This window comes from Nomascus leucogenys, chromosome 10 (assembly GCF_006542625.1).
Source record: "Nomascus leucogenys isolate Asia chromosome 10, Asia_NLE_v1, whole genome shotgun sequence".
Taxonomy (NCBI): Eukaryota; Metazoa; Chordata; class Mammalia; order Primates; family Hylobatidae; genus Nomascus; species Nomascus leucogenys.
In genome coordinates, this window is record NC_044390.1 from 55,536,153 (window position 1) to 55,559,150 (window position 22,998).

The window sequence follows — 22,998 nt, forward strand, 5'->3', positions numbered from 1 at the left end:
AGTTTCGCTCTTGTTGCCCGGCTAGAATGTTGTGGCGCATCTCGGGTCACTGCAACCTCAGCCTCGCAGATTCAAGCAATTCTCTTGCCTCAGCCTCCCGAATAACTGGGATTACAGGCATGCGCAACCACACCCAGCTAATTTTTGTATTTTTAGTAGAGACGGGGTTTCTGCACGTTGGCCAGGCTGGTCTCAAACTCCTGACCTCAGGCGATCCACCCACCTTGGCCTCCCAAAGTGCTGGGATTACAAGAGTGGGCCACAGTGCCCGGCCAGTACTAATACTTAGGATGCAAAGTATCTGAGCACTGACTGCTCAGAACAGCACTAGCACTGGGCCTTCTGGTGGGCCCAGCATTAAGCCTTTAATTGATGAATTAGGTGGAGGTCCAGGGGCACCTAGGCGAGGTGCCAGGACAGCCAAGTAGACTCAGGGCAACAGCAATATGCCAGTTTATATGGTCCATTTCTGTACTTAAAAAACTGCGGCAGGACAGGTGCGGTGGCTCTCGCCTGTAATCCCAGCACTTGGCGGAGGCTGAGGTGGGCGATCGTCTGAGGTCAAGAGTTCAAGGTCAGTCTGGCCAACATAGCAAAACCCCATCTTTACTAAAAAACACAAAAATTAGCTGGGTGTGGTGGCGTGCACGTGTAGTCTCAGCTACTTGGGAGGCCGAGGCAAGAGAATTGCTTGAACCCGGAAGGTGGAGGTTGCAGTGAGATGAGATTGCACCACTACACTCTAGCCTGGGTGACAGAGTGAGACTCTTGTTTTAAAAAATAAAAAATAAAAACTGGTGCAGGCCAGGCATGGTGGCTCATACCTGTAATCCCAGCACTTTGGGAGGCTGAAGCAGGTGGATAACTTGAGCCCAGGAGTTCGTGACCAGCCTGGGCAACAAAGAGAGACCCCATCTCTACCAAAAGTTAAAAAATTAGCTGGGCATGATGGCACACACCTGTGGTCCCAGCTACTCAGGAGGCTGTAGTGAGCTATGATCATGCCACTGTACTCTAGCCTGGGCCACAGTATGAGAGCCTATCTCAAAAAAAAAAGAAAGAAAAAAAGAAAAAAGAAAAGAAAAGTGCATTATCTCCTTATAATATTATTTACTTAATATTTTTTCCTTTGGACTTTAGGGCCCAAAATTGGGCTAATGATAACTCTTGGTTCATGTTCTAGATTAGATTAGTTTCTTTAAATTAACAGGTTCTCTTTCTTTTTTGATGGAGTCTTGCTGTTTCATCCAGGCTGGAGTGCAGTGGCGCAATCTTGGCTCACTGCAACCTCTGCCTCCCAGGTTCAGGCAATTCTCACGCCTCAGCCTCTCAAGCAGCTGGGATTACAGGCACACACAAATACGCCCAGCTAATTTTTGTATTTTTAGTAGAGACGGGGTTTCACCGTGTTGCCCCGGTTGGTCTTGAATTTCTGGCCTCAAGTGATCCACCCACCTCAGCCTCCCAAAGTGCTGGGATTACAGGCATGAGCCACCGCACCTGGCCCAGGTTCTCTTTCAAAGAAACTTTATGGCTGGGCACAGTGGCTCACACCTATGATCCCAGCACTTTGGGAGGCCAAAGTAAGAGGATCACTTGTGCTCAGGGATTTGAGACCAGCCGGGGCAACACAGCGAGTCCCCATCTCTTAAAAAAATGTTAAAAATTAGCCAGTTGTGGTGGCACACTCCTATAGTCACACCTACTCAGGAGGCTGAGGCAGGAAGATTGCCTGAGCCCAGGAGTTTGAGGCTGCAGTGAGCTGTGATTATGCCACTGCACTCCAGCCTGTTTCTTAAAAAAAACAAACTTCATGTTGCTATAAAGGGCAAACAGCATCCCTGGCATAAAGGTATTCATCCATACAAACACCTCTGTGAAAGCAGTAGTGTGTTACTAAATTGTGGCTATACACCAACTCCCGCCCAACTCTCTCAACCTGAGACATCTTCTCCATTGGTTAAAAAGGAAGATTAGCAAAGTGTTCAGGACACAGTAGCACCCCACTGAGCATGTCCCCCTGAGGCCATAAGGCAAAAGGTTGAAATAGAACCGAAAGGAACCTCCTCACTGTGTAAGTTGATGTTATTTAATGTCGTGGCTGTTTTCCTTTCCTTTTTTTTTTTTTTTTTTTTTGAGACAAGGTCTCACTCTGTCACCCAGACTGGAGTGCAGTGGCATAATCTTGACTCACCACAGCCTCCACCACCTGGGTTCAAGCAATCCTCCCACCTCAGCCTCCCAAGTAGCTAGGACTACAGGCACGTGCCACCCCACCCAGCTAATTTTTGTATTTTTTTGTAGAGACAGGGTTTCATCATGTTGCCCAGGCTGGTCTCAAATGCCTCAGCTCAAGCAATCCACCCCCCTCGGCCTCCCGAAGTGCTGGGATTACAGGCGTGAGCCACCACACCCAGCCGAATCCTGTGTTTTCTCTTCATCACCCAGAATCAGCTCTACATAGCATGAATCTGGTAGACTGGATTATGTGTTCTGATTCTCCACTTCCTCCCTGAATTAGAATTATATACCTGTACCCTCTGTCATATGATTCTTCAGTGCCTTCTGCTCAGGTGAGTGGAGTATATGTCTTGCCCCATTCATGCTGGGCTTGGTCACATGACTTGTTTTAGCCAATGCAATCCTCTAGTGCAAGCAGAGCTTTTGTTTTTCTAATTTTATTTATTTACTTATTTCATCTTTTTTTTTTTTTTTTTTGAGACAGAGTTTCACTCTTGTAGCCCAGGCTGGAGTGCAGTGGTGCAATCTCAGCTCACTGCAACCTCCGCCTCCCAGGTTCAAGTGATTCTCCTGTCTCAGCCTCCCGAGTAGGGGGGATTACAGGCGCCCACCACCATGCCTGGCTAATTCTTGTATTTTTAGTAGAGATGGGGTTTCACCATGTTGGCCAGGTTGATCTCAAACTCCTGACCTCAGGTGATCCACCCACCTCGGCCTCCCAAAGTGCTGGGATTACAGGAATGAGCCACCCCACCCGGCCCAAGCAAAGCTTTTAAATTTCATGGCTTTTTGTGCTTCTGGAATCTGCCTTGAGAAGAACACAACCCAGGGTAGCCTCTGTTCCAAAGAGAACAGAAAGGGAGTATATGAAGCAGATCTGAACCCAGCTCTTAGTTTGAAGCAACTCCACTCCACTCAGCCAAGTCGAGCAGCAATTAGAGTAACGAGCAGACAAGAGCAAGAAAGAAATGCTTGCTGTAAACCACTAAGTTTGGGAGCTGTTCGTTATGCCACATTATTGCAATAATTGCGGACTAGGACACTTTGAGAACTTCTGCATTATGAGGCGGGCATAGACACTATCACCAGCCCCATTTTGTAGTTGAAGAAATTGCAATTCAGGAAGCTAAAGTGGCATGTCTGAGGTCACACAATCAGTAAGTGGGAGAGCAGAGGCTTACACCCAAGGCTCTGGCCTCAACCTGCCCCCTCCATTCCCCTGACCCCACACTCACCACTCCAACTCCTCCAGCTCCCGGCCTTTCATGACTTCCTGAATCTCTTCCCGGCATTTCTCCTGGTATTCCGGATACTTTGCCAAATTGAACAGCATCCAAGAGATCCCACTGGATGTTGTGTCGTGACCTGCAGGCAAATGAGGGTATCTGAATGGAGGCTGCCTGAAGAAAGCAGAGATGCTATCTACCGACAATGATGACCCTTCCTGCCCTCCTCCAGCCTCACCCCACATCCTCACCCTCAAACATGAAGGTGTCTGCCTCAGCTCGGATATCCTCGTCTGACAGTTCCTTTCCATCTTCATCCTGGAATGGGCAGTAGAGAGTGTTCAGCCCACTTCATCCCACCCTCTACATCCTAGGGGCTCCTCAAAACTCAGATATCTCCCCCGCCCCATCTTTCTTTTTTTTTTTTCTGAGATGGAGTCTCGCTCTATCACCTAGGCTGGAGTGCGGTGGCACAATCTCGGCTAACTGCAGCCTCCGACTCTCAGGTTCAAGTGATTCTCGTGCCTCAGCCTCCTGAGTAGCTGGGATTACAGGCACATGCCACCATTCCCAGCTAGTTTTTGTATTTTTAGTAGAGATGGAGTTTTGCCATATTGGCCAGGCCGGTCTCGAACTCCTGGCCTCAAGTGATCTACCTGCCTCATCCTCCCAAAGTGCTGGGATTTCAGGCGTGAGCTACCACGCCTGGCTCCCCTCTCTCTCTTAAGGCAAGCTGTGGGGGGAACTATTCCAGGAAAATGGAAGTATGCAACTTGTCTAATAAAGATGGAAAGTGCCCAGCGTGGTGGCTCACGCCTGTAAGCCCAACACTTTGGGCAGCTAAGGTGGGAGGATCACTTGAGCCTAGGAGTTCAAGACCAGCCTGGGCAACATGGTAAGACCCCATTTCTACAAAAAAAATAATTAGCCAGGTGTGGTGATGCATGCCTGTAGTCCCAGCTACTGGCGAAGCTGAGGCAGGAGGATTAAGCCCAGGAGATCAAGGCTGCAGTGAACCATGACTGCATCACTGCACTCCAGCCTGTGTGACAGAGCAAGAGCCTGAGTGAGAGATGCTGGTGAGGTTGTGGAGAAACAGGAACGCTTTTACACGGTTGATGGGAATGTAAATTAGTTCAACCATTGTGGAAGACAGTGTGGCAATTCCTCAAAGACCTAGAACCAGAAATACCACTTGACCCAGCAATCCCGTTACCGGGTATATAACCAAAGGGATATAAATTATTCTATTTTAAAGATACATGCACACGTACGTTCATTGCAGCACTATTCACAATAACAAAGACATGGAATCAACCCAAATGCCCATCAATGAAAGACTGGATAAAGAAAATGTGGTACATATATACCATGGAATATTATGCAGCCATAAAAAGTAACAAGATTATGTCCTTTGCAGGGACCTGAACGGAGCTGGAAGCCATCATTCTTAGCAATCTAAGGCAAGAACAGAAAAGCAAACACCACATGTTCCCACTTATAAGTGGAAGCTGAACAATGAAAACACATGGACACAGGGAGGGAAACAACACACACTTGGGGCCTATCAGGGTGGCAGGAGGAGAGAGAATGTCAGGATAAATAGCAAATGCATGCAGGGCTTAATACCTGGGTGATGAGTTGATAGGTGCAGCAAACCATCATGGCACATGTTAACCTATGTAACAAACCTGCACGCCCTACACATGTATCCTTGAACTTTTAATTTAATTAAAAAAAATTTTTCTGAGACGGAGTTTCTCTCGTTGCCAGATTGGAGTGCAGTGGCACAATCTTGGCTCACTACAACCTCTGCCTCCCGGGTTCAAGCGATTCTACTGCCTCAGCCTCCAGAGGAGCTGGGATTACAGGTGCATGCCACCACGCCCGGCTAATTTTTTTTTTCTATTTTTAGTAGAGACGGTGTTTCAACATGTTGGCCAGGCTGGTCTTGAACTCCTGACCTCAGGTGATCCTCCCACCTCAGCTTCCCAAAGTGCTGGGATTATAGGGATTATAGGCGTGAGCCACTGCGCCCGGCTTATCCTGGAACTTTAAATTAAATTTTTAAAAAGCAAGAAAAAAGAAAAGAAAGATGTAAAGAGGGACAGAAAGTCAACAGTGAGGAGAAGGGAGTTCATATTTCTTGAGCAGCCTCTAACACCAAGCATCCCACTGGATGCCTGACAACCTTGTGATCAGGTTTTATGATCACCATGGTATAAATGGAGAAACTGAGGCTTGGGAAGACGAGTCATATGACTAAGGTCAAACATCCACTAAGTGACAGAGCCAGGGCTGGAATCCAGGACTATTTGAATCCAGAACCCAAAAGGTCCACAGACACACCAATGAGTGACCATACAAGTGTCTCATCTCTTCAAGGTCAGGTATTTCTTTTTTTTTTTTTTTTGAGATGGAGTTTCACTTGAGTGCAATGGCATGATCTCAGCTCACCGCAACCTCTGTCTCCCAGGTTCAAGTGATTCTTTTGCCTCAACTTCCCGAGTAGCTGGGATTACAGGTGCGTGCCACCACGCCCAGCTAATTTTGTATTTTTAGTAGAGATGGGTTTCTCCATGTTGGTCAGGCTGGTCTTGAATTCCTGACCTCAGGTGATCCACCTGCCTTGGCCTCCCAGAGTGCTGGGATTACAGGTGTGAGCCACCACGCCCAGCCCAAGGTTATGTATTTCATTTTTGCAATTGTGATGAGCTGAATGGTTCCCTGCCCACCCCCCTCTGCTAGAATCCATAAGTCCTAACTTCCAATACCTCAGGCTATGACCATGTTTGGAGAGAGGTCTTTGCAGAAGTAATCAAGACAAAATGAACTCATTAGGGCAGGGTCCTAATGCTTATACAAAGAGATGAAGACAGAGACAGGCAGAGAGGGAAGATGATACGCAGACATAGGGAGAAGACAGCCTTCTGCAAGCCAGGGAGCAGGGCCTGGAACAGATTCATCCTTCAGGGGTCTTAGAAGAAACCAGCCGTGCAGATACCTTGATCTTGGACTTCTAGCTTCCAGAACTGTGAGAGAATAAATGGCTGATGTTTAAGCCATTTAGTTTGTGGTACTTTGTAATAGCAGCCCAAGAAAACTTACCCAGTGAGTCTTACATGTTCTGACCCCATCCCAGACCCATGTGAATTTCTTTTTGTTTTGAGCATGTGTATTGTTTTGTTTTGTTTTGAGACAGAGTCTCGCTTCTGTTGCCCAGGCTGGAGTGCAGTGGCACCATCATAGCTCACTGCAGCTTCCAACTCCTGGGCTCAAGCCAGACTCCTGCTTCAGCCTCCCAAGTAGCTGGGACCACAGGCATGTGGCACCATACCCAACTTATTTGTTTTTCATAGAGACAGGGTCTCCCTGTGTTGCCCAGGCTGATCTCCAATTCCAGGGCTCAAGCGATCCCCCCACCTTGGCCTTCCAAAGTGCTGGGATTACACGTGTGAGCCACCACGCCTAATGGAGTTTTAACATTTATCATTTTACATGCAATTCCTGGGGAGGCCATCCCGGGCAGGGCTCCACCCTCCAGGGCCCAGCCTCACCCTGGCCAGGAGCAGCACATCAATGAAGTCCAGGGTCTTCCCCTGCTTGGCCTTAAGCCAGGCCTCGGCCCCCTGCTGACGCAGTGCCCGCCGCCGTTCCTGGATGACTTCAGTGGTGAAGTGGTGCACCATGTCACAGGCCTGCCGGAACCTCCGCCCATCCGCCGAGCGGTAGTAAATGAAGTCGAGGTAGTGGTGCAAGCGATACTGGCGCCGGACAGACAGAGCGCTCAGTTCAATGATCGCGGAGATATAATCACTCATCTTCCTGCCAAGGAGAAGGGGATCCATGAGTATAGCCCCTTCCCCTAGCACAGCACAGCCATGGCTTGGCTAAGATAAGCCTCCTCTCCCCGTTGAATAGATAACAAAGAGAAGCCCTATATCAACCCTATTTTTAAATTTCATTTATTTATTTTTTTAGATAGGGTCTTGCTCTGTCACCTAGGCTGCAGTAGAGTGGCACAATCACAGCTCACTGCAGCCTTGAACTCATGAGCTCAAGTGATCCCCCAGCCTTGGCCTCCCAAAGTGCTGGGTTACAGGCCTGAGCCACCACACCCAGTCTCGGGTATATTTTTGAACAGGCCCAAAGAGGGATAAGGACTTTCAACATAGGGATAGTAATTGTAGCATCACTAAAACTAAATGGTTACACTCCTCAGCATGGGAGAAAATATTTGCAAACTGTATATCTGATAAGGGATTGGTACCTAAAATAAATAAAGAATTCTTAAAACTTATTTTAAAATGGGCAATGGATATGAATAGGCATTTCTCCAAAGAAGACAGAAATTTCCAATGAGAATGTGAAAAGATACTTAACGGCACTGGTCACCAGAGAAATGCAAATCAAAACCACAATGAGATACTACTTCACCCCACTAAGGTGACTAAAATCAAAACTTATAATAGCAAGTATTGGGCTGCACTCCAGCCTGAGCAACAGAGCAATATCCTATCTCTAAAAAGCAAACAAAACAACAACAACAACAAAAAGCAAGTGTTAGTGAGTATGTGGAAAAACTGGAGCTCTCACACATCACTGGTTGGGAGAGCAAAATGGAACAACCACTTCGTACCGTGTTGAAACCCACTGAAATAAAGTTTAGCAGTTCCTCAAAACGTTTAAAATGGAATAACCATATGACCCAGCAATTCTGCTCCTAGATATATAGCCAAGAGAATTAAAAATGTATGTTCACACAAAACTTTGTGCATGAATGTTAATAGCAGCATTATTCATGATAGTCAAAAAGTGGAAACAATATCCATTGATGGGTGACTGGATAAACAAAATGTGGTATTATGTGGTAAATGGAATATTATTCATCAATGAAAAGAAATACATAACCGATACACTACAATATGGATAAGCCTTTAAAACATTATGCTGGGTGAAACAAACCAGACACAAAAGTCTGTATGATTTCATCTGTGTGAAATACCCATAACAGGCAAATCTATAGAGATAGAAAATAGATTAGTGATTGCCTAGACCTGAAGGAGAAAGGGAAGGGCACGGGTTGCTAAAGTGTATGAAGTTTCTTGGGGTAAGGGGAGGATTGATGAAAATATTCCAAAATTGATTATAGTAATGGTTGCACAACTCTGAATATACTAAAAGCAATTCAGGTGTATTCTTTAAATGAGTAAATTGTATAGTATGTGAATTGTGTCTCAACAAAGCTATTTTTTTTAAAAACTGACAGGTGAAGCAGGCTTGAAGGGAGCTGTCCTCAGTACTGAAGTGGGCTTGTTTTCATGCACTTATTGCAGTCTGTCGTTTTCTTGTTTATTTACTTGTTCATGGTTACTGCCTGTCTTCCCACTAAAATGGAAGTTCTAGAAAAGCAACATCTTGTCTTTCTTGTTGAATATGGTGTTCCCAGCACCTAGTTCAGGGCTGGCACTTACTAGGCACTCAGTAAATATTTCTTGGATGAATTAATTATTTAATTTCTAAGACAATCTCTGCCTTATCCAACTGGAACGTGCCCCTATAATGCCTAGAGTAATGAAGTCATTAGCTTGTTACTGAGGACCTACTATGTGTTGCAAGCTTTGCATTAATTATCTCCCTTATTCCTTATGTCCCCACTTAGACTACAAACTTCACAGAACTGTGACTGTCTGTTGTTCCCCACCCTGTCCTCAGCAGCAATATCATGGTGCCAGGCACATAGTAGATGCACAATGAATATTTGATGAATGAATTAATGAAGCAAGGCATTGGTTATTTGATTCATTTACTCAACAAATATTCTCTGAGCATCAGCTATGTGCCAGGGCAGTGCTACATCATTTTATCCTTAAAGCATCTCTCAGAAAGTAAGAGATTGTCATCATTTTTTTACAAACAAGGAAACTGAGCCTCAGAAAGTGGGGAGGACACTGTCCAAAGACCACACACTCTTCATAGTGGAATGAAAAAATACTAACATTTACTAAGCACCTACTTTATACCAAGCCATTGATTCACATTATCTCATTTAATTTTCACACAATGACTATGGGGAAGGAATTATGATGCCCATTTTTTTGATTAAAAAAAAGTGAAGCTCAGAGAGATGGTCAGTTTCCTGGAACCATATGGCCCATCCGTGGCAGAGCTCCCATAAGCCAGAGTTGTCTAATGCCTGGGAGTTCCCTTTCTCCTGCCACCATCTTGCCCCTAGAGCAGCTGGCTCCATCTTCCCAAGAAGGGTCACACTCACTCTTGGCAGTTGCTGTTGTAGCTGAAGACACATTTCTGAAGACTGTCCAGGGTCATGAGGCTGATATGCTCAAACATATCAAGGGAGACCACTGAGCCCTCTGCCAGATGCCGCCATTTAGCCTGGAAAAGAGATACATGGTGAATGTGCATGGAAACCACAGAGAGGGAGTCAGCCTAACAAGGACCCGACTGCGTTTTCACTACAAGCTCATTTTATAGATAAAGTCAGTGAGGCCTCCTGACATCACATGGCTTGCCCATGCATGAGTTGGAGCCTGGACCAGCCTCACTCCCAGGACACCCTCTTCCCACAAAGCCTTAGGACTCACATGCATAATGTCAGTACACTGGTTGAAGATCTTCATGTAAGGCTTCAGGATGTCAAAGTGGAAGGCGGGTGTCAGCAGGCGACGGTGCCGGCTCCACTTGTCACCTTTGCTGAGCAGCAGCCCATCCCCTGGGCCCAGAAGACTGAGGTTAGGGACCTCTCCTGTTACTCTGAAACCCTCCAAGGAACCCCATGCTCTTCCCTCTCTTCTCTAAAGCCCCAGCCCCAGCCTACCCACTGGGCACTCACCTAGCCAAGGTTTTAGGAAGCCATAGAAGAGGTCATCCTTGGGGGCGATGGCAGCTGTGGAGGGCAAAGGGACAATGATGACTCAAAACAGAGTTCTTTTTTTTTTTTTTTTTTCTTACGGAGTCTTGCTCTGTCACCCAGGCTGGAGTGCAGTGGTGCGATCTCCACTCACTGCAACCTCCGCCTCCCAGGTTCAAGCAGTTCTCCTGCCTCAGCCTCCTGAGTAGCTAGGATTACAGGTGCTCGCCATCATGCCCGGCTAATTTATTTGTATTTTTAGTAGAGACAGGGTTTCACCATGTTGGCCAGGCTGGTCTCAAACTCCTAACCTCAAGTGATCCACCCACCTCAGCCTCCCAAAGTGCTGGGATTACAAGCACGAGCCATCGTGCCTGGCCTCAAAACAGAGTTCTAAACCTTGACCTTTGTTTATGACTTCCTTTGGCCTCCTCACTGGGCTCTGACCTCCCACTGTATTCACCCAGTCCATCCTCCACACCTACCCGATAAAAATCCTTATAAAACACTGATCTGAACATGAGCCTCCCCTGCTCAAACACCTCCCATGGCTCCCCATTGCGCTTGTAAAAAGTTCAGGCTCAGCCTGGCATTGAAACCCAATTCCATCTGGCCCCTGTATGCCTCTCCCACCACCTCATCCTTCAACATACACCAGATAACCCTATTCTCATCGCATGCTGTGGATCACCTCTGAACCTTTGACCAGGTTGAGCTGTCTACCCAGAATGGCCTTCTTCACCTGAGTCTTCCCCTAATCCTCCCCCCATTTTTTCTGCCAGCTCAGGCGATCTGAATCACACCTCCTGTGCTCCCAGCCTCCAGCCTCACCCTCTCCAGTGTGTCCCTCATGAATGGCCCCAGGAGACTCTCATCTGACTATCAGATCTGACCATGTCCCTTCCTGTTCACGCACCTGTCACCCTTACACACCAGCCCATTTTCAAAGCCCTGAATGATTTGCCTTTGTCCAAATCTCTCTCAAGACACCTCTGTCTTCCACCCGCCATTAGACATCACAGAACTAACACCACATAACTTTTTTTTTTAAGATGGGGTCTCGCTCTGTCACCCAGGCTGGGGTGTGTGGTGAGATCATAGCTCACTGCTGCCTCCAATTCCTGGATTCAAGCGATCCTCCCACCTCAGCCTCCCGAGTAGCTGGGACTACAAGCATACGCCACCATACCTGGCTAATTTTTAAATTTTGTGTATAGACAGGGTATCGCCATATTGCCCAGGCTGGTCTTGAACTCCTGAGCTCAAGTGATCCTCCAAGTTCAGCCTCCCAAAGTGCTGGGATTACAGGCAGAAGCCACCATGCCCAGCCACACCACAGAACTTTTCTCAGCTCCTTAAAAAGACCACGTGCTCTCTCTTCTCTGAGACTTTCCACCAGCTGTTCTCTCTGCCCCAAACACTCTTCCCTCATCCTGTATGAGAACTTGAATGCTTCTCCCCACCCCTGACCCAGCAGTCACTCTGGATTGCATCCACTTAGTTACAAGCCCCTTAAAAGGAGGGTTCATGTTGATTACTGATATATTGTGCTAAATAAATTTTTATTAAATGAATAAATAAGTCAATCCAAGGATGGATGAATGAAAGAATAAATGGATGGATGGATGAGTAGAGGGACAGATGAGTACATGGATGGATGAATAAGTGGATGGGTGAATAGCAGATGGATAGATGGTGGGTGGGTGGATGGATGGATGAATGGATGGATGGGTGGATGGTGGATGGTGGATGGATGGATGAGTGGATGGATGAATGAATGAATGAATGAATGAGTGGATGGATGGATCCTCCTTCTATATACTGAACAGATTTGGGGCTGAAGGGGCAGAGGCCCAGGAAGGAAGTATCTGAAATTCAAGTGATATCACTTTTACCTGAATGTGACTCAGCCACCTACACAGACACACTCCCTAGGAATTGGCCAATTGCATACACAATCATCGGCCCATTCATCCTCTGATTCATCACACCTCTTCTGCTGCCTTTCTGTGCCCAACCCAAGCTGGGTGATGCTGGGGACCCACAGATGGCTCAGCTCTATGCCCTCCCTGGAGGAGCTCCTGAGTGGGGCAGGAAAGGGAAGCAGAGGCACACCATGCCATTACCAAGAAGGTAGAAAGTGTGCTAGGTGCTAAGGAAGGCTCAGAAAAAGGGCTGTTGGAAGTCAGGGCAGGCTTCCTGGAGGAGGCAGCATTGAAGAGGAAAGCAGGAGTCTAGTCACTCCTCTCCTCTCTGCACTGTGGACTCCAAGATAGGCTCTACGGGGATCTTTCTGACACTCAGATCTGGTCAATAGCTGTCTTGTTCAAATACTTCCCATGGCTCCCTATCACTCCCAGGGTAAAGTACAAGTTCATTCACTTTGCTGTCCAGTTCCTGCTTAACTGTCAGTCTCATTTCCTATTCCCCCCAACATATCACCTTCACTCCAGCCACCCTAAGTCACCTGAATTCCCCTGGAATTTTCACACATCTGCATCAAGGCACTGGCAGGACCCTCCATCTGGGACTCCTTCTCTGGCAAACTCCTAGGCATCCTTCAAGGCCCAGCTCCACTGACACCTACTCCAGGAAGCCTTCTCCAAACCCCCTTCTCAGCTGAACCATTGCTCTCTCATCCTCAGGTTCCTTTTCCACTCCAACCCTGGCCACAATGCCAGGAAAGTCTGTGTCCACGTTCCTCACCAGTTTTCCCCTCCAGCAGAAAGGAGATGGTAGGCCAGATGCAATGATTCACACCTGCAGTCCCAGCACTTTGGGAGGCAGAGGCAGGAGGATCACTTGAGCCCAGAAGTTCAAGACCAGCCTGAGCAACACAGCAAGACTCTGTCTCTACAAAAATGTTTTTTAAAAAGAAAAAAAAAATAGGGAGAGATGGTAATGCCTACCATGGATGAGACGGTGTACGAAATACCCCCACGTGGTGCCAGCATGGAGAAACTCATGCTCAGAAAGCTGCATATCACTATGTTTGAGAGCTTGGGTTCTGGGCCAGCCAGGTCTGGGTTCAAATCCCAGCCCTGCCACTAACTAGATATGTAAGCCTGGACATGTTACCACTGCCAAAGGAGAAAATAGAACAATCTTGCCTCATGGCATCCCTATAAGACTCAACAAGCTCTTGTGTTCCTGGCACATGGTAGATGCTCATTAAATACGCGCGTAGGTAAATGAATAATTGACCAACTGTTGGCTATTTTTATTACTATGGTTAAAATGATTATTTATTGGCATCAAGAACTTGTGAGATAAATAGTTGGGTTTCCTGTTAGTAGAAAATTAATGCACACCCTCTGTGGAAAACAGCAAGGTGGCTCCTTAAAAAGTTAAGTACAGAATTCCATATGACTTGGCAATTCTACTCCTAGGTATCTACCCAAGAGAGAAATGAAAACATATGTCCACCCCAAAACTTGAACACATATGTTCATAGTAGCGTGATTCACAACAGCCAAAAGGTGAATGGATAAACAAACAAAAAAAAATCCATACAGTGAAATGAATTCAGCCCTAATGACCAACCTGGACAACATAGCAAGATCCCATCTCTACAAAAATAAAAATAAAAATTAGCTGGGCATGGTGGCGCGTGCCTGCAGTTCCAGCTACTTGGGAGGCTGAGGCAGGAGGAGAATCACTTGAGCCCAGGATTTCAAGGCTGTAATGAGTTATGGCTACACCACTGCACTCCAGCCTCTGGGTGACAGGGTAAGACCCTGTCTCAAAAAAAAAAAAAGAATGAAACTGATTCCTACTACAACGTGAATGAACTTCAAAAACATTATGCTGAGTAAAAGAAAACAGACACAAAAAGATCACGTTTTATGTGGTTCTCTTTCTATAATGTACCCGGAATAGGCAAATCCATAGAGGCAGAAAGCAGATTCAAGGTTACCAGGGGATGGGAGGAGGAGGGAAATGGGAAGTGATTACTCAATGGGTACAGAGTTTTTTATGGGGTGACTAAAAATTTTGAAGCTGGAGAGTACTGGTGGTTGCCCAACATGGTGAATAAACTAAACACCACTGATTGTTCACTTGTAAATGATTAATTATATGTTACATGAATTTCACCTCCATTTTAAAAAGATGATATAAAAGCAAGCTACAATTATATGTCTATATATCATCACGTTCTCTATAAGGCATGTTTACCTACTTTCTCTCATTAAAATTTCCTAGTCCAAAGGCACATAAGATGATGGGGAAACTGAAGCTCCAACAGGAGCTGGGCCCTCCTCCAGGCTCAAGGGCTGTGCAGCTCCAAGCTCAGAACAGCAAGCTACTCCCAGGTGTGGCACCAGGAGGTCCTGATCCAGGGTGGAGTCTGTGACTGGAGCCTGATCTGTGTAATTCCGTGTGGGGGCACCCTGGGGCCAAGAGGCCTCACTCCAGGCTGACTCACAGCCCCACCCTTTTTTCCATCCTGGAGTTCCCTATCTGGCTTCTCTGGCGGGGTACGCAGAACATCCCCTCCCTCCACTGGATGAGGGGAGGGCAAGAGGCTTAAGCATCTACTGCATGCCAGCCCCTGCTGGGGCACTACTCCTTGGTCTGTTTGGAGTCTCAGAACCAGGCAGGATGGTGCTCAGGAAACTGATGCTCTGAGGGGAAGGAGGAGGAAGGAGAAAGAAAAAAGAGAGGCCAGGCGCTGTAGCTCACGCCTGTAATCCCAGCACTTTGAGAGGCCGAGGCGGGAGGATCACTTAAGTTCCGGAGTTCAAGACCAGCCTGGCCAATATGGTGAAGCCCCGTCTCTACTAAAAAAAAAAAAAATACAAAAATTAGCCAGGTGTGGTGGTGCACACTTGTAGTCTCAGCTACTCGGGGGGCTGAGACAGGAGAACCACTTGAACTCAGGAGGCAGAGGTTGCAGTGAGCTGAGATCATGCCACTGCACTCCAGCCTGGGTGACAGAGTGAGACTCTGTCTAAAAAGAAGAGGAAGAAGAAGAAGGAGGAGGAGGGGGGGGATGGGTAGGAGGAGAAGGAGAAGGAGGAGAAGGAGAAGAAGGAGAAGAAGAAAGAAGTAGAAGGAGGAGGAGAGGAAGAAGAAGAGAAGGGAGGAAGGGGAAAGAGGAGCAGTAGGGAGAGAAACAGAAGGAGGAGGAGAAGAGGGAGGAAGAAGAAAGGGAAGGAGGAAAAGAGAAAGAAAAATGTATATTTTTTTTTTTTGAACGCAGTTCGCTCTGTCACCAGCTGGAGTGCAGTGGCGATCTCGCTCACTGCAAGCTCCGCCTCCGGTCACGCCATTCTCCTGCCTCAGCCTCTCCGAGTACTGGACTACAGCGCCCCCACCCCCCGGCTAATTTTTTGTATTTTTAGTAGAGACAGGTTCACCGTGTCTCGATCTCCTGACCTTGTGATCCGCCCGCCCGCCCCAGAGTGCTGGGATTACAAGCGTGAGCCACCGCGAAAATGTATATTAAAAAGGCAGAAGAGAGCCCTTACTAATATCTATCCATATTATTTTTTTTTAATTTTTTTAGAGACAGAATCTCACTCTATTGCCTATGCTGGATGCAATGGCACAATCATAGCTCACTGAAGCCTCAACCTCTTGGGCTCAAGCAATCCTCTTACCTCAGCCTCCTAAGTAGCTGGGACTACAGGCACACACCACCACACCTGGCTAATTTTTTTAATTTTTTGTAAAGATAGGGAGGGTCTTGCTCTGTTGCCCAGGCTAGTCTTGAACTCCTGGGCTCAAGTGATCCTCCTGCCATGGCCTCCCAAAGTGCTGAGACTGCAGGCATGAGCCACTGCACGTGGCCTCTTATCCACATTATATTATTCAGGCTTCACAACTGCACCTATTTTACAGATCAAAACCTGAGATCCCAACAGGCTAGATAAATGGCTGGGGTCTCACAGCAAGCAGGTGCCAAGGCCAGAATTTGAAGCCAACCCACCTCAGTCCTGGCCCAGGGCTCTTCCCACAAGTTGGTATTCATCCCTCAGAAGAGTCACTTCTCCCTCCCAAGGTCTAGGTTTTCCCCTTAGTTCAATGGGGATCGTCATCCCTTCACAAGTGTAATAACAGGAGACAACAAGGCATTGAGAGGGAATAGCTGCGGAAGGGGAAGATGGCAGCTTCTTTCACAGCTCCTGGGTGGCAGCCCTGGAGATGGTCCCCAGATGTGTGTTTGTAGAGGCAAAGCTGGGACAGAGATCCTAAAATTCCTGGAATCTCCCACTTTTTTTTTTTTTTTTAGGGACTAAGTCTTGCTCTGTCACCCAGGCTGGAGTACAGCAGTGGTGCAATCAGAGCTCACTGCAGCCTCCAACTGCTGGGTTCAAGCAACTCTCTCACCTCAGCCTCCTGAGTAGCTGGGACTACAGGCATGCACCACCACACCCAGCTAATATTTTTAAATGCTTTTGTACAGATGGGGTCTTGCTAGATTACCCAGGCTGGTCTTAAACTCCTGGGCTCAAGTGATCCTCCCATCTCAGCCACCCAAGTAGCCGAGACAACAGGTGCACATCACTGCCACTGGGTAATTATTTTTTTTGAGAGACAGGGTCTTGCTATGTTGCCCAGGCTAGTTTCAAACTCCTGGCCTCAAGCAACCCTCCTGCCTCAGCCTCCCAAAGTGTTGGGATTACAGATGTGAACCACCATGCCTGACCTACTAGAGCTCATTGGTTCATTTGAGAGTGAGTTCTCTCAGATGTCCCCTGATACCTCTGGAGGTGCCCAGGTAATATGGTTTGGCTGTGTCCCATCTAAATTTCATTTTGAATTATAATTCCGATAATCCCCATGTGTCATGGGAGGGATCTGGTGGGGCTAACTGAATCTTGGGGGCGGTTACCCCCATGCTGCTCTTCCCATGATAGTGAATGAGTTCTCACGAGATTTGATGAATTTCTCCCTTTTACTTGGCACTTCTCCTTCCTGCTGCCATGTGAAGAAGGACGTGTTTGCTTCCCCTTCCGCCATGATTGTAAGTTTCCTGAGGCCTCCCAAGCCCTGCAGAACTGTGAGTCAATTAAACCTCTTTCCTTTATAAATTACCCAGTCTACGGTAGTCCCTCATAGCAGCGTGAGAACTGACTAATATACCAGGTACACAAGGCCACACTGAGTACCCAGAGTCCCGCTCATGAGGAAGATAGAGCTGGACACAGACACATCCAGGTCCAAAGTGTTAGGACTGAGAATAGGTCTGTCTGGGAAGCCAGGGAAAGATTCCTGGAGGAGGCGACCATCGGAGCTGGGTGTTGAAGGCTGAGCAAGAGCTTGCCAAGCACACTTGGGAGTCTCACATCTTGGGATAGGTGTGGACTGCACGAGGAAGAAGCAATTCTTTCACATCTCCCTCCTTGCCAGTCAGAGTCAGCCCAAGTGATGACAGCAGGCTGCAGGCTGAGTCACCAAGAGTCCTGGCCATAATGGAATGTCAGAACCAAACGATGGGCGTGCCATGGCCAGGGATTGAGTAACACTTAATTAACAAAACCATAGAGAACAACTGCCTATCCAAACGTGCTTGGCTCTGACTGCCAGATGGATGGACATTCCCTCGAAGTTTCTGGAACTCTTAGTCATTGTCACATCTTTGCCCATACTGTTCTCACAATCTGGATTGCCATTCTTGCTTTGGCAAACTCTTATTCATACTTCAAAGCCCTATTCAAATGACCCTTCCTCTGGAAATCCCAGCTGCCTAGAATCTCAGATAGGCTCTGGGAGTTGAGGACTCAACCATAGCTCAGAGGCCCAGCCCACGTACCTGAGGCTCCCAAAAGGGGCTTGATGTAATCAGGGTGCACCAGAACCAACAGTGGCAGGACAGGTCCCATCCATACCAAGAGTACATGGTGCATGCTGTCCAGTACCTTCTTCTCATCTTGAAGGCCCACCTCATTTGGAAGGTACTGCAAGAGGTAAGGGAGGAGCAATGAGGAGGTACCCAGCCCCAGCTTCCCCCACTGCCTTCCTCCTGCCACCTCCTGTAGTCTCAAAACAAGCCCAATAGTGCTACATGATGATTTTAGGCAGTTGGCTGCACCTCCCTGGGCCTCCATTTCCTCATCTGAAAAAATGGAGAAGAATCAACTCTCCCTCTGAGGGCAGTAGAAAGGATTCATGAAATAACAAAGCAAGAGCCCCAGCATGGGCCTGACCCAGGGCTGATGCTCAATAGCTAAAAATAGTAGCCAAGTGTAGTGGCTCACATCTGTAATCCCAGCACTTCGGGAGGCCAAGGCAAGCAGATCACCTGAGGTCAGGAGTTTGAGACCAGGCTGGACAACATGGTGAAACGCCGTCTCTAGTAAAAATACAAAAATTAGCTGGGCTTGGTGGTGGGCGCCTGTAATCCCAGCTACTCAGGAGACTGAGACAGGAGAATCGCTTGAACCCAGGAGGCAGAGGTTGCAGTGAGCCGAGATCATGCCATTGCACTTCAGCCTGGACGACAAGAGCAAAACTCCACCTCAAAAAAATACAAATAATAAGATAAAATTAGCCAGGCTTGGTGGGACATGCCTGTAGTCGCAGCTACTCAAGAGGCTGAGGCAGGAGGACCACCTGAGCTTGGGATGCCGAGGCTGCAGTGAGCTATGATCACACCTCTGCACTCCAACCTGGGTGACAGAGCAAGACCCTGTCTCTTAAAAAATAAAAATAAAAATAGTAATGATAAACACAATAATGATCATGGTTGGCATTTATCAAGTAGTTGCTATGTGAGTAATAAGATGTTACTACTGCTGTTATCTTTACCACACACAGGTGCCTGCACTGTGTTGGTCACCGTGGTGGAGACTTTTCATGTACTGGCATATTTGATCAGCACAAGAACCCTATGAGACCGTTGCTATTATTTTCCTCATTTTATTTTGTTCAGCAAGGTCGAATGGTTTTTCTGAAGTTGCAAGTTAAGTAGGTGACTGTTCTGGTTTAGGCTCCCCCAGAAGGAAGTCCTGAGACAAGGGTTCTAGGGCAGGTAGTTTATTTGGGGGATGATCCCCAAAAACATGGGTAGTGAGATAGGGGAAGAAGATCACCAGTAAAGGATGAGTTGTCAAGGAAATTACCACCAAGGGCAACCAGGGCTCAGTCCCACTGGGGAGCTTTGGAGGACAGAGTAGCACATTGCATCTCAGAGTCATTCCACCTGAGGGCAAGGGAGCTGGGGTATTTATACACCAATGCCCATCAGTCATTGGTTGAGGGTCACTCCTGGGGGCGTTAATTCCCAAGCTCACAGAAGCAACAGTGGCAGGACAGGCACTGGGACTCTAGGCATGCACCACCAAGCCTGGCTAATTTTTAATTTTTTTGAAAAAACTGGGTCTTGCTATGTTGCCCAAGCTGGTCTCAAACTCCTGGGCTCAAGCAATTCTCCTGCCTTGGCCTCCCAACGTGCTGGGATTGCAGGTGTGAGCCACTGTGTCCAGCCTTTATTTCACTTGCAGAGTGAGCTCCAGCCACCAGAGACAGCCCCTAGAATGCAGGAGCTGGCAGCTGGACGTCAGGCCACTGCATCCAAAAATGGGTTGAGAGGAATATGGGCAAGCTTTGGCAACATCTGCAAAGTTAGTACCTGAACCCAGGCCACCTAGCTACAAAACTGCACTTCCTCACCTGCTGTATGAGGCAGGAAAGCTTCAGGCTCAACGTCAGAAAAATCCAAGTTCAAACTCACCCTCAGCAGCTGTGTGACTTTGAGCAAGCCACTTAACCTCTCTGTACTCAAATCTATAAAAGTATGAATCCATGAAATAGGACAGATCCATCCCCACTTCACAGGCTGTGAGAATTAGAGAAGAGCTCAGATACAAAGGAGCCTAACCCAGTGCCTAGCCGGTGATAAGGCTCAGCAATTGCCAAATGAGTCAACCAACAAATGACTCCTCTCTAGCTCCTGTGTCTCCTCTGTCAGGCTCAGCCCTGATCATGTCCACACCCAGGGCTCAACTGCAGCCTCACCCAGCCCCCATGGGCCCAGGAGCTGGGCTGGACAATGTCAAGGCTGGGCTTTAGAGCTGGCCCTGGCCAACTCCTCCAGGCACTAGAGCCTGGTCACTCCCTCCAGGACAACCATCAAACCCAGAGAGGGCTTTCTAGAGTAAGGGCACTGGAGATGGGGCATGAAAAATGAGTAGAAGTTGATCTAGCAGAGAAGGATACCTGGACAGAGAGTACAGTTTTGGCAAAGGCCTTGGAGGTGGGAGCCTTGTTATAGGAGTGGGAAGTGATTTTATGGAGCTAGGGAGGGATGGTGGAACAAATGAGGAGGATGGAGGTTGGAGCCAAAACGGCCTTGAACACCAGCCTTTTTCTGAATGGCAATAGGGAGCCATGGAGGGTGTGTGAGCAGGGGCAGAGATGTGGTTGGATCCAAGAATCTCTCTGGGGCCAGGATGGGAGATGGACTGAAGGGATGAAACTGGAGGTAGGAACTCAAGGAGGAGGCTGGACCATGGACCAGCAGTAGAGGGTAAGGCCTGAGCAGGGGTAAGGGATGGAAGAAAGGAAGGAGAAAAGTCCAAAAGGGAAAGTCCAGCCTATCTCATCCAGACAGTAGAGGCATCAGAGAGTAGAACTAAAAACAGGGAGGCTGAGCACGGTGGTTCACTTGAGGTCAGGAGTTTGAGATCAGCCTGGCCAATATGGTGAAACCCTGTCTCTACTAAAAATACAAAAATTAGCCAGGTGTGGGGGCATGCGCTTGCAGGCTTGCAGTCGCAGCTACTTGGGAGGCTGAGGCAGGAGGATCCCTTGAGCCCAGGAGGTAGACGCTGCAGTGAGCCATGATTGTACCACTGTACTCTAGCCTAGGTGACAGAGAAAGACTGTCTCAAAAAAAAAAAAAAAAAAAAAAAGGGGAAAAGTCAGCCTATCTCATCTAGAAACTATCTACAGAAACTAGAGGCATCAGAGGGTAAAACTAAGATCAAGGAGGCTAGAGATGACAGGCTGGGTTTGAACCCCAGCTCTGCCACTTACAAGCTGTGTGACCTAAGGTCAGCTACTTAACCTCTCTGTGCCTCAGTAATCTTCCATACAAAATGGGGCTAGTCATGGGACCTACTTCCCAGAATTGTCAAGAGAACTGAATGAGTTAATATTTGCCTGGAAAAATACTTGGCATGTATCTGCAAAATTAAAAAGGACTCGGCAGGCTGAGGCCAAAGGATTGCTTGAGCTTAGGAGTTCAAGATCAGCCTAGGCAACATAGCGAGACCCTGTCTCAAAAAGAAAAAATTCAATGCAATAAAAGGGTAAGAGTCCTGACCTGGAACCACAGCGTTCAAGGGAGAAGAGTGGAACCACATCGGGAATAGGATGTGTTCCCCTCCCCTCCTCCATCACTGCCCTGGGACTCCAAACTCCAAAGGTAAAGGTACCTATTGTACAGTGATAGCTATAAAATTATAGAGAGAGTTCTTTTTTTTTCCTTAGAGAGACAGGGTCTCCCTAGGTCACCCAGGCTAGAATGCGGTGGTGCAATCATAGCTCACTGCAGCCTCAAACTCCCAGGCTCAAACAATCTTCGTGCCTCAGCCTCCCAAGTAGCTGGGATTACAGGTGTGTACCACTGCACTCAGCTAATTTTTGTGATTTTTCTTATAGAGATGGGGGCTCACTGTGTTTCCCAGGCTGGTCTCAAACTCCTAAGCTCAAGTAATCCTTCTACCTCAGCCTCCCAAGTGGCTGAGACTACAAGTGTGCACCACCACACCCATATAATTTTTGTATTTTTTGTAGAGATAGGGTCTCACTATGTTTCCCAAGCTGGTCTCAAACTCCTGGCCTCAAGCAATCCTCCTACCTCAGCCTCCCAAAATTATTCATCTTTAAAGTTAGTTCTGCCTTCTCCCAGCTGTGTGACCTTGGGTAAACTGTTTGCCCTCTCTGAGCCTCAGCCTCATACCCCATCATATAAATCTGCTGCTAGCCCCAACCAGATTCTCGGGAGGCTGTGGGAAGCCAGCAGGCCCACCATCCTTACCTATTACCCTGCACCTGCCCAGCCCAGCTCAGCCCAGTCCTGCCTGGCCACACTTACCATGCCCAGGTGGCCCAGCAGCCAGTTGCGCCGGGGGGGCTGGGGGAAGCAGCGCAGCCGGCGGCAGGTGATGTAGAAGCTCTGGCAGAGCCTCAGGAACCGCAGCAGCAGGCGGAACAGGAAGAAGAGCAGGAAGAGGAGAAGGGTGGACACCGCGTATATGCGGAACGCCGTCTTCTCCAGCCCCAGGAGGTGTAGCAGGCGGTCTGTGATGGGCAGCATCCTGGGGACACACAGGGGCAGGAGGTCGGTGCCATGCACAAGATGATGACCCGTGGGGTAAGGCATGGTGTGCCTAGTGCACAGCAGGTTCCCAGCACACATGAGTTCCAGACACCAAGGATACCTCTTCATCCCCCAGCCATGATCTCCAACCAGCTGGACAGATGGATGCACTGGGGGCCCTGCTCGTATGCTCTCAGCCTTGACTTTTACGAGGTCACCCTCTTGACTTCTCTACCACAAGGCATTCTCTGCCCAGTCATAGCCGGTCAGGCTGGGAAACCAAGACACCCCTCCCAAAGGAGCAGCTCTCAACCAATGACTGAGGCTCATTGGTGGATAAATACCCCAGCTCCCTCACCACTTGGGTGCAATGACCCTGAGATATAGGC

At 48.0% G+C, this 22,998-nt stretch overlaps 1 protein-coding gene across 1 annotated transcript in view; it reads right to left on the reverse strand.

The window, feature by feature from the left end:
• The window catches only part of LOC100592034 (cytochrome P450 4F22), a 41,143-nt gene that overhangs the window by 4,502 nt on the left and 13,643 nt on the right, over positions 1 to 22,998 (reverse strand). The window contains exons 3-10 of the mRNA XM_030821856.1: positions 22,385 to 22,607; positions 18,098 to 18,242; positions 10,321 to 10,374; positions 10,073 to 10,200; positions 9,742 to 9,863; positions 7,025 to 7,292; positions 3,719 to 3,785; positions 3,477 to 3,606 (exon numbers count right to left, since the gene is read on the reverse strand). Of these exons, the coding sequence (XP_030677716.1) occupies positions 3,477 to 3,606; positions 3,719 to 3,785; positions 7,025 to 7,292; positions 9,742 to 9,863; positions 10,073 to 10,200; positions 10,321 to 10,374; positions 18,098 to 18,242; positions 22,385 to 22,606 (1,136 nt within the window). The 5' untranslated portion in view covers position 22,607. The remainder of the gene's footprint in view (positions 1 to 3,476; positions 3,607 to 3,718; positions 3,786 to 7,024; positions 7,293 to 9,741; positions 9,864 to 10,072; positions 10,201 to 10,320; positions 10,375 to 18,097; positions 18,243 to 22,384; positions 22,608 to 22,998) is intronic.